Source organism: Ylistrum balloti, unplaced genomic scaffold (assembly GCF_031769215.1).
Source record: "Ylistrum balloti isolate Yb309-2 unplaced genomic scaffold, AGI_CSIRO_Ybal_v1 Utg369586, whole genome shotgun sequence".
Classification (NCBI taxonomy): Eukaryota; Metazoa; Mollusca; class Bivalvia; order Pectinida; family Pectinidae; genus Ylistrum; species Ylistrum balloti.
The window spans coordinates 559836-572241 of record NW_026781874.1 but is presented as its reverse complement, the minus strand read 5'-3'; the positions used below and the strand labels follow the sequence as shown (position 1 = coordinate 572241).

The following is a 12406-nucleotide window of genomic DNA, read 5'->3' as shown; positions in this document are numbered from 1 at the left end:
TCTACCTTTACATGTAGGCTCTACCTTTACGAGTAGGCACTACCTATAAGAGTAGGTTCTACCTTTACGTGTAGTCTCTACCTTTACGTGTAGTCTCTACCTTTACGTGTATGTTCTACCTTTACGTGTAGTCTCTACCTTTACGTGTAGTCTCTACCTTTACGTGTATGTTCTACCTTTACGAGTAGGCTCTACCTATACCAGTACGCTCTACCTTTACATGTAGGCTCTACCTTTACGAGTAGGCACTACCTATAAGAGTAGGTTCTACCTTTACGTGTAGTCTCTACCTTTACATGTAGGCTCTACCTATAAGAGTAGGTTCTACCTTTACGTGTAGGTTCTACCTTTACGTGTACGTTCTACCTTTACGAGTAGGCTCTACCTTTACGTGTAGGCTCTACCTTTACGTGTAGTCTCTACCTATACGTGTAGTCTCTACCTATACGTGTAGTCTCTACCTTTACGTGTAGTCTCTACCTTTACGAGTAGTCTCTACCTTTACGTGTATGTTCTACCTTTACAAGTAGTCTCTACCTTTACGTGTTGGCTCTACCTTTACGTGTTGGCTCTACCTTTACGTGTAGTCTCTACCTTTCAGGAAGGATTATCCTAACTTACAAACGAAAGTATACAAGTTTCAAGACATTTCTGAAACAAAGAACGTAACGGAAGTGTTTACTCCACCCGGTATGTGATGGCAGACGCGTTTGAGAAACAAGAATCTCATTCTTTCCTAACAAATACAATGTTCTGAACTCATTATAATAATTCGAACTGCCGTTCTGCAAATGGATGTTTTGTTATGAAATTGCTGGCGTTTGATCAGTGCAGATCATGCACTGTTTGAACTTATATCAATGAACTGATGCTTAAAACTCTCTTGGATAGTTGGTGATACAGAAATGTTTATACCATAAATGCAAACGTACACTACAGTAAGGAAACACTAGAGATAATGGGAAATGCAAAGCTGTTAAGTCAGAAACGTCCTGTTTCTCGATTGCTGTTTCTATTCCGAAAAAAGGAAACAAAACAAAAACAAACAAACAAAAACAAAAAACAAACAAACAATATTAAAATACCCTGAAATACACATTATTCTATCTAGAACGTGTCGATACAAATCCATTGCTGACAACACCATTATGTGTCTGTAGTATCTATTTGACAGGCAGATACTATACACATTGAATTACATTATTTTTTTAAGCTGAAAGGGAATTTTGTAATCGGTAAAAAAAAAGGGACAATCTTTACTAGACTTAGTAAACTTGACATAAATCGAGTTTGTGTACAGTGTTAGACACCGTACTCGTTGGTCAAAATTGATCAGACTACACTCATGATAAAATGTGAGGACAAGCGCTTAGACGATACGTCCATCAGGATCACTCAAACGCTAATGAAAATAATTCTGTACGAATGTGAGGACAAGCGCTTAGATGATACGTCCATCAGGATCACTCAAACGCTAATGAAAATAATCATGTACGATCAAAGATCTATGTGAAACAAGACAGATTGTTTGTGTATTAAATGGCGAATCCAGTGTTTAAAAAGAAAGTTGTGGTTTGTTGTGATAGCGGACGAACAGAAAACAATATTCGAGGTCCATTCTATTTCATATATTTTGTGGTTTGTTATGATGGCGGACGAACAGAAAACAAGATTCGAGGTCCACCATGTTATATATGTTGTGGTTTGTTATGATGGCGGACGAACAGAAAACAAGATTCGAGGTCCACCATGTTTTATATGTTGTGGTTTGTTATGATGGCGGACGAACAGAAAACAAGATTCGAGGTCCATCATGTTATATATGGTGTGGTTTGTTGTGATGGCGGACGAACAGAATACAAAATTCGGTTTGTACCTTCATAAAGAATGTAACATATTGAGAAATTCAGTCTATAAGGACGTACCGATAGTTTTCAAAATCTGACGAATCATTTACAAGAAAAGCAAATATTTAGAAAAAAATTTTACTTGTACAGTTAAACGTACGAGTGACGGGTATATTACCAATTCTGAGATAACACAAAAAAACTTTTCAAAAAGTAAACCATTCCGAAAAAAAAATTGACAACTCAGATGAAGAGAGATTTCAGGGAAGATATAGGGATGCAGAAAACGAATAATGCTTATGTCCACGATAAAATAAAATTGTCATATTTAAGTACATATCAACATATATCACAGTTTGCTGATGACGCGAACAACCGCGGGTGAGAAATATTTACAAAAGTGTTCTCTGAATAGCGTATCTTCTTAATAATGACCCCAGCACGTACTGCGAAAGATACACATACAAAACAATCAGGACGAGCCGTGTAAATACAAAAACATGATCTGCTTAATATGATATGATGTAACGACAATATTGAACATCAAAAATAATTCACCATTAACTTATCTTGATTATTGATATATCACAAGGTTGTAGGATGTATGTCACAATACGGTTCATACGTATCTTCTTAATTAATTCAGTTCATTTCATTCTAAATCCTTAATTTCAATTTAATATATTCAATTTTCAAAGCATGTTTTGATACTTAAAACATAACGTTTTGTATCTATATATATATATATATACGGTTGCGGTGAGATTTTCTTATTTGGAGGTAAGTTATTTATTTTATAAGCGTTGTAGATATATTACATATGTATATATATATACATTCCAGATGCTTTAAATTGCCGTGAACTTCAATTATTAAACAATTATTGATTATTATCATTTCAAGACATTGGTTATGCTCAAGGAGTGGAAAGTTAAAAAGTCTAGTAAACGAATGTTCTGTCATAAACAATACCTTCTGTGTTCAATGGACCCAGAAGACTGTTTATGACAGGATATTGATCGTAAGTCCTTTGTCAACGAAGCCACAATACTCATGAAAAAGGTCTTTCAGACACCAATCCATCCAACGGTGTTCATGATGTGAACAGGACATTGATTAATAAATGTATAATAATTTATATATACATCAAACGCTGTACCGTATTGAAATTTCCATTTGATTATTTTGTCTCCTCGACACTTCATTTTCTTTCTAATCCGTATATTTGTATTCATCCTTTGAAACGTTGTCATTCTGGTATACAGCTGATCCTAGTAACAAGCGGGTCTGTAGAAATTAAGATCTACGCCTAATAGACACCATCAAACTTATCTGTTTGTACACTGCACTTAAAAAAACAGTACAAGTGTACTACTGTCCTGTTTGTGTACTTTGCGGTTTCATGTAAAACCTGTATGAAACTTCTTGCATTTTTCCGGAAAAATATACGTCACCTTGGTAAATACTAGTCTCAATATACCGCCCTTCTCTTTAGCTCTTTCGACTTGTAGAGGTCACGAGTTCGAATCCAAGTGGAGGCACTGGAATAAATAATCACCCATTTACAGTTGTCTAACGCTGGTTATATACTCAGCAATGTGTTCAGTCGTTCTTTAACGGTGAGTCTAGAAACGTGTCTCTTACTGTTCGTCCATTGCTCTCGTCAACTACCTCTACGAGGAGTTCCGAATACGTCAGTCCCATTCTGACCACAATAGGTGCATTGATATCTCTATCAGATGCAAGCGAAATCTGCATCTTGCCAAGAAAGTGACAGTTTGCATCTGTAGTATACAATGGAGACATGTCACCTGTGTTTAGAAACATGGGAAGAGACAGGCACTTTTGACCTTTTCTATTGACATACAAACTCATTTTTGTCACGAAATCGCCTATGCGCACAGTTTCCCCTTTGCCAATCTGTTCACTATATATATCGGTACACAGATCTACCCCACTGGCGTTGAATCTTTTGTCCTCGTGATGGTCATGCCTATGGAATGGTAATGCTATGGATAATCCATACGAGTGTTTTGCGTCCATTTTTATTATTGGTGCAAACTCATGTCCATATAAAACGGCGCCTTTCAGCACAGCCATTTCCGGTTCATTCGGCATAAGAATGGTCATATCTGGGAACTTCCTCCGCATTAAGCCTTGGATGCTTGCCGACTGAGCAAAACCACCGACCATGACGATTGTCTTCACGTTCCTGCCTCTTTTAGAACTAAGAACTTTCATGACGTGTGTCAAAATTTGCTCTCCAGCAGATTTGAAAAATCCATTGAAGATATCTGGATCAATGGTAATATTATCCCCGTGCATTTTCACCAGATCCCCGAACTCGGAATTGTCTACCTTGAGTTGAAGGGGTTTTTTTTCATTCACTTCATATATCCTCCGCAGTATTGCTGGTACTTTGATTGAAACATAATCTGTAGAGGTGGGATCAAACACACGCTTTTTTGACTCGAATTCTTTGTGAAGTGTTAGTAAATCCCCGCGGAAACTTTGAGCAAACTTGTCCATTACCTCGAAACCAATAACCTTCATCAGGAACTCGACGAAAGCGCCATCTACCCGTATACCGCCAAACACCACACCACAGGTAGTGTGAAGTTCGTTAATCTTGTTTTCCTCGTCAAACTCGTGGATTGTCGTATCAACAGTTCCACCTATAGGAAATGTAGAGACAAGTTTGTATAGCGGGTTAAGAATATGAGCAGTACAGTATAATCAGCCTGCTTCCGGAGTGTCAATGAAGTATTACAAAACCTCTCACAGATAGTAATGGAAAACTTTTATCTAGCTTAGTTTAGACAGAAAACAAGAAAAGAAAAATGCAATGATCTGCTTGTGGTGTTATGTTAACATTAGTCGTGTAATTTAAATTTCAGGGATGTTCTTATTGGAATGCTTTATTGTTAAGTCACGTGAACCTACCACCCATGTCAAGAACCATGTAGTGAAGACCCTGTTTCTGAATGCAGATTATTTCACCATTCCGTGTATTAATACGATGCAGGTTACTGATCTGACAATACATTGCCGCTGCTTCCGGTTCCGGTACGAGCACTACATCCGGTATACTAGCCTAGAAGAAAAGAAAGTATCCTTTTACCACAGGTACCAGCCTCTTCTGCCGATAGACACTCATACTAAAAACAAGGTGTGTAACTCTGTCGGCCTAGCTAAATGGCCCAATTTTTGGGAAATCGTGATTTCTCTAAATCGTTAGAGAAATATCGCTGAGAATGGCACGAATCGACAGCTAAATTTTTTTTCTTAAATCTGGTATACGAATAATTTCATAGCATGCCCTTAATAAGCTTACATATATATAATGACGTGTACAATTATTACCTGTTTAGCGGCTAGTCTAAGAAACTGCTTGGCGTCGTCTGACCACTCTGCCGGATGTGTGATCACCCACCGGAAGGCGAAATTATCCTGGACCCACTGAACAGTGCAGCCCTTCATCGTTGTGGCCAGGTTCTCAACCAAGGCTGACTTCAAAGTCTTCAGTACAGTGCCGTAGATCATGGCCGCCCTAAGAGGTTTCCCCGTATCATCTTGAATACTTGAAGTCGAGTTGAGGTTCTGCAAAAAATAAATAAATAAATAAATAAATAAATAAAATCGAATTTTACAGTTACATGACAACTACATCAACAAAAATGTCCATTTATAGTGTCTGTTTTACCTTTAATGAATTGGTTTTCATATAAATTGATTTGATTTGATTTGATTTAATTTGATTTAATTCAATTTTTCCCCTGTAAAGAGCTGCTGTGCCATACACAACAGTAATTCATTGTCAATTTCCATTATTGACTCAACTATGAAGTATGACGTTTCGTTATTATCAAAAATGTCACGAATCATGTGACGTATCACAGTTATAAAACAGTACGTTGTTCATTGACTACAAAATCATTTAGCTAATGGGGGGATTTGAAGGCATTAATAAGCTGATGTAATAATGACGACCAGGTGGAAAATGGATATGAACAGCCAAGGTGATGTGTAGAAATACGTAGGACAGACAAATAAATTATAGAGAAGACAGTGACTTTATGTTAGTCATGGGGATATATGTAGGGTGAAAACCTTTACATTTAATGGGCTCACTATGTAACATCGGGATGGAATTAAACATTAAAAATTAATTGAGCTATCACAGTCATTTCCTTCCCAGCTATAATATTCAGGAAACTATAAGCTGTGGGAAATTGACCAGAATGAATGAAAGAACCGCTGAATAAAGAGTAGCGGTCATTTAAAATGAGACTTTTATTTAATAAAGATTTCAAAGTACGTGCGACATTGACATAGTGTAGGTAAAGAATTAGATTCAAGGGATTATTGACACGGAAACTTGTGGTCGACCTAGACACTGTAATGTAGATACCCAGCCTAGTATTGATTGTCACGATATTAGAACGTGGTTATGCACAGTGATGTGTATGAAGATAGCATCCGTATCCAGGGTGCTGGAGCTTTCACTGTCAGTCGTTTGTATAACAATGACGAATCCACCTAAATAATGCAGCCATGTCAAGTGAGTCTCTAGTTCCACATGGGAATAGTGATCATCGATAATCTGAATGCTTCAGTACCGACAAGGTTAAAGACGTGTCACAGTATTAACACATCGTGTCAACTATAACAATGCTTTTCTTACAGACAGAATCTACACAAAAATCAAACATCTTATCACATCCATAAGAATTACTAGAAATTACTTAGATTTCGCGAACAACTTATTTCGCGAACTTACTTGTTCAGACACAATCGCAAATACTGGATTTCGCGGAAGCTGATCTAGAAATGACTGAAAATTCGCAAATTGTCAGCTTTTAGAGACATTCTTCAAGACTCCTATGTCAGTAACCGAATCAACACGCGTTATTTTCGTACAAACAATCACAAGGAATTTTAATTCGGGATTGACTCGTATAAATGCGAAAATAAGTCCCACGCGAAATATAAGTGATTTGCAGTATTTGTTAAATCGTCCACCTATGTTTTTGTCCCGGATATGATGACATATGTTCATATAACAAAAGATTGTACAAACCATGCACACGAGAACAACACTTTCCAATAGAATTTTTAAATATATACAATAAATTGCCAAATAAAAAAAGTTTAAAATGCATGAAACAGCTGTTCGGATTGTTTGGCACGTTTTAAGCAATTGGACTCGTGGAACGGTTCAGAATATTCACACGTGCTTGACATTCTTTTGGAATTATCAGAAATATCAAAATTTATTGAGTAATTGATCTAATTCCTCATCATATACAGATGTTTTTTGTCGATTAATTTTCATTCATCTCCTATGTTTCAACGATTTAGGCCCGAAGTATCACTGACGAGTCATAGACGGACGAAACAGCTGTTTGATGCAGTTTTACTTCATTCCATGACTTTTCTGTAACTGATTCTAAATCAGTATTGAAAAGTGTTATTCACACCTGTGCGTATTTTGTACAATCTTATAGAACGTATCAGTGATGCTAGGGGCATGCTTCATCTAATTCCACTGTCTGTACATTGTCGAGATCTAGCCACCAAAGCGTCCGTTTAATCAATAATGAATATGTAAAATTGTATAAAGAAAATAAGATAAAATACAAATATCAGAGATAATAACAACGGTTAAAAACCACGTACTTCATCTGTCAACAGCGCCATTTTAAATCGCCGGAAGTAGTACCATCCGCCATTGACCTTGTCGGCTGAAAGCTGACTGTACTTCCACTCTGCCTCATAACCAAATGAGTGGAACCGTTTCTCGGGGGTGAACAGGACGGATGTTGGTGCCTTCATGGTAGTCAGGCGAGGATTCCCTGAAATCCATGTCTTATTCATAAACATGGCTGTTCTGTCTTTGTTCAAATCATCAACGATACCAAAACTGTAGCCAGAGTAGGTGGAGCCTATGTCAATGGCGGCGATAATATCCGCCACTCCATTGGTGAGGCCGGCGGGAGAGCAGCGCACCCTGAAACGTTGTAATATTTAACAATTAAACTGGTCTATCTTGTCGATGATGATATTGTAATCACAAACAAACTGGTGCTACAGGGAAAAACGACGTCAATATACAGATGTCAGAGGGTACTCTAAGTTATACAAATATATATGGGTACTCTAAGTTATACAAATATATATGGGTACACTTAGTTATACAGATGTCAATGGGTACACTTAGTTATACAAATGTAAATGGGTACTCTAAGTTATACAAATGTAAATGGATACACTTAGTTATACAAATGTAAATGGGTACACTTAGTTATACAGATGTCAATGGGTACACTAAGTTATACAAATATCAATGGGTACACTAAGTTATACAGATGTCAATGGGTACACTAAGTTATACAGATGTCAATGGGTACACTAAGTTATACAGATGTCAATGGGTACACTAAGTTATACAGATGTCACATGGTGCAATAAGTTATACAGATGTCAATGGTACACTTAGTTATACAGATGTCAATGGGTACACTTAGTTATACAAATGTTAATGGGTTCATTTAGTTATACACATATCAATGGGTACACTAAGTTATACAAATATATATGGGTACTCTAAGTTATACAAATATAAACGGGTACACTTAGTTATACAAATGTTAATGGGTACACTTAGTTATACAAATGTTAATGGGTACACTTAGTTATGCAGATGTCAGAGGGTACTCTAAGTTATACAAATATAAATGGGTACACTTAGTTATACAAATGTTAATGGGTACACTTAGTTATACAGATGTCAGAGGGTACACTAAGTTATACAAATATCAATGGGTACACTAAGTTATACAGATGTCAATGGGTACACTAAGTTATACAGATGTCAAATGGTACACTTAGTTATACAGATGTCAATGGGTACACTAAGTTATACAGATGTCAAATGGTACAATAAGTTATACAGATGTCAGTGGGTACACTTAGTTATACAAATGTCAATGGGTACACTTAGTTATACAGATGTCAATGGGTACACTTAGTTATACAGATGTCAGTGGGTACACTTAGTTATACAAATGTCAATGGGTACACTTAGTTATACAAATGTCAATGGGTACACTAAGTTATACAGATGTCAATGGGTACACTAAGTTATACAGATGTCAAATGGTACACTTAGTTATACAAATGTCAATGGGTACACTTAGTTATACAAATGTCAATGGGTACACTAAGTTATACAGATGTCAATGGGTACACTAAGTTATACAGATGTCAAATGGTACACCTAGTTATACAGATGTCAATGGGTACACTAAGTTATACAGATGTCAATGGGTACACTAAGTTATACAGATGTCAAATGGTACACTTAGTTATACAGATGTCAAATGGTACAATAAGTTATACAGATGTCAGTGGGTACACTTAGTTATACAGATGTCAATGGGTACACTTAGTTATACAGATGTCAATAGGTACACTAAGTTATACAGATGTCAATGAGTATACTTAGTTATACAGATGTCAAATGGTACACTTAGTTATACAGATGTCAAATGGTACAATAAGTTATACAAATGTCAATGGGTACACTTAGTTATACAAATGTCAATGAGTATACTTAGTTATACAGATGTCAATGGGTTTACGTAGTTATACAGATGTCAATGAGTACACTAAGTTATACAGATGTCAAGGGGTTCATTTAGTTATACAGATGGCAATGGGTATACCTAGTTATACAGATGTCAATGAGTACACTAAGTTATACAGATGTCAGTGGGTACACTTAGTTATACAGATAACAATGGGTTCATTTAGTTATACAGATGACAATGGGTATACTTAGTTATACAGATGTCAATGGGTACATTTAGTTATACAAAAGTCAATGGGTACATAAAGTTTTACAAATGTCAATGGGTACACTTAGTTATACAGATGGCAGTGGGTACACTTTGTTATACAGATGTCAATGGGTACACTTAGTTATACAGATGTCAGTGGGTACACTTAGTTATACAGATGTCAATGGGTACACTAAGTTATACAGATGTCAGTGGGTACACTTAGTTATACAGATGTCAGTGGGTACACTTAGTTATACAAATATCAATGGGTACACTTAGTTATACAAATATCAATGGGTACACTTAGTTATACAGATGTGAATGGCTACACTTGATTACATATATGATAACATGGATAATATGGTCTTTTTAAAATTATGTAGATCTGGGACGGGTGTTCGAGATTGAGAAGAAATAGCTACACAAACACATTTATTTATTTATTCATTGAGTAAAGTTCTAGAATATAGGATGAAATAGAATGACCTTACCTAGCGAGGGATTCTCGCCCTCCGGAGTCAACCGATCTATGCTGCCTCATTTCTGCATCTGGTATAGCATCATCAGGAATCGTCTGAAGAAAAAACCAGAAAATGTATCTTTAAGATCGATAGGAAAATAGACGATAAAGGAACTGCTAAGGAAGATAAAAAGTAGATAGTGATGAACTACAGAAATCTGAAAGGTTCCATCAGGAAAGCAGATCAGAGTGAGCTGTGTTTGTCTGACAAGCTTAACAAAAGCCCACTAAATCCAAAGGACGTTGATAAATCCTGCAATTTTGCAGATTACCGTAATATTTTAATCCCTTCATGAAGTCTTTCGGTTAGGTAGGTTTCAATGCTATCTTCGTTTGCTTTATACTCGGTTCAGTTACTATCGAGCCAATACAAGCATTCTAGTGTCATTTCAGAACATGAAAATTCCATATACCACCATAGTATTTGAAAGAAAAAAAACCCCCAAAAACACACACACATGAAAGGTCAGAAGAACAAAGAAATGCAGAATGCGATGACAGAAGACGGAAGTGTAAACTTGAAACGAGTCGCAATGTATACAACAGCATATCTTTCAAGAGAAGAAAGTCGGTATTGAACGTAAAAAAGGAATGTAATAAAAAAAGATAATATCACGAAAGATGACATACTCCAATAGACATACATTTATGGCGTGTGAAAATAACGGCATGTCCCTACGTCGCTTCAGATGCGAGGATCACTTATAAACAGGTTTGATACTTTAAAATCCGAATTCAAATTGAACTTTAATTTATCATTTTAAACTAAGTGAAAAACATAATCTTAATTCAAACTCTAAAAACAATAAAACTAGGACAAAGTATAAACAAAAGAAAGGTGATCCGAAGACTCCTGAACAAATGCAAGGAGAATAAGAGGTGTTCCAGATGAGTAAGCGTCTTCTGCTTCAGGAAACAACCCCTGTCATACTAACAGGCATCGACAACATCCAACAACAAAAAGTATTCTTATTACAGCACCTCATGATATAAATAATTTCAGTAAATGTAAGTTGTCATACACTTTAAAGTAAATATTCCAAAACATAATCAACTCTGCAGTCTGAAACTCATGTGGTTGACTATATGGTTCGAGCCGCTAATTAATTTCAAGTTTACATCATAGAACTTGATTCAAAACGAGTATGACATTAATATATAAAGATGATAACTATTACAAAACCTAAACGTTTACACCACAGATATATATTTATATACATATGGTTTATGTTTAAGATAATGAAAATAACAAAATAAGTTTGAAAGTTATGACCATTACTAAAATTCTAACATCGATCTCGTTTCCAAATATTAAAAACGCCAAATATTGTAAATAGACCTCATCAATCCAGTCTGGTCTCTCCATATACTGGTTATCATCGGGGCGATGTGTTCCACTGTCTCCCCCATTTTCAAACATCAACTGGTCGTCAGTAGGCTCTGCTGTGGTGTTGTTATTTTTAAACTTCTTTTTTCGTAGTGGTTTGAGATTTATTGGTTCCTCGTAAACGACGGAGTTAGTACTCAGATTGGAGGTTCTCTTTTTCACAGTTTTTTTCTTCGGGTTTTCACTATTAGGTCTCGATGACTTGTTAAGATTCTTCTGGGACTCTTTCCGTTTAATCGTAGCTCCACCCTTCAGCGGCATTTTGTATATGGAGGAGCGGATGTTACGGCACCACCACCGGTATCTGTGGTGTCTGGTCTGTAACTTAGGCAGCAGATATTTTCAGCGAGGAAAGAATAAATGCGTTTCCTATCTTGATTATACTTCGGAAGTCATATTTCATACGCAGACTACTTCACAAGGCACGCTTTTTTGACCCCGTATGGCTGTCCGATAACACTATCACTTTTTACGACGGTAATGTCAATGAGAATCCGCTTTTCGAGAAGAAGGATTCCAAATGAAGGTATTGTGAAGTCTATTCCACACCCCAGGTCGTTATCTTGTTACTCTGGTCCAGACAAAACTTCTGTACCTATCTATATTCAACGCATCCTTTATGCATGCCATGAATTTTGCATGCGTTCTTGTATGTTGGTAACTGTGGTTGATAAGTGGATGACACTTGTGATGGAACCTATTGTAGCTCCTACAATGTTCTCGCTGAACCATTCTGTGTTTAACCACAGCAAAGCAAAAGAAACATGATACATTCTGGTTCCTCTTCCAACACATATGCACTTAATTC

The 12406-nt window shown here is 36.5% G+C and overlaps 1 protein-coding gene across 1 annotated transcript; it reads right to left on the bottom strand.

Annotated features, from left to right (window-relative positions):
• Positions 1-3449: 3449 nt before the first annotated feature.
• On the bottom strand, positions 3450-11859 carry LOC132543822 (heat shock 70 kDa protein 12A-like). The gene is made up of 6 exons (XM_060207342.1): positions 11551-11859; positions 10183-10265; positions 7527-7857; positions 5211-5447; positions 4791-4941; positions 3450-4522 (listed from the first exon to the last, which is right to left on the bottom strand). The coding sequence occupies exons 1-6, from the start codon at positions 11857-11859 to the stop codon at positions 3450-3452; spliced, it is 2184 nt and encodes a 727-aa protein (XP_060063325.1).
• Positions 11860-12406: the final 547 nt, after the last annotated feature.

What these genes read in the sequence shown, in the direction of transcription:
- LOC132543822 (XM_060207342.1), bottom strand. Translation starts at nt 11,859, where the DNA reads ATGCCGCTGAAGGGTGGAGCTACGATTAAACGGAAAGAGTCCCAGAAG. An exon ending in TGGCGCTGTTGACAGATGAA is followed by an intron (nt 5,448 to 7,526) that starts GTACGTGGTTTT and finishes TATTTTTTGCAG; the next exon opens with AACCTCAACTCGACTTCAAG. An exon ending in TTAGACTAGCCGCTAAACAG is followed by an intron (nt 4,942 to 5,210) that starts GTAATAATTGTA and finishes CTTTTCTTCTAG; the next exon opens with GCTAGTATACCGGATGTAGT.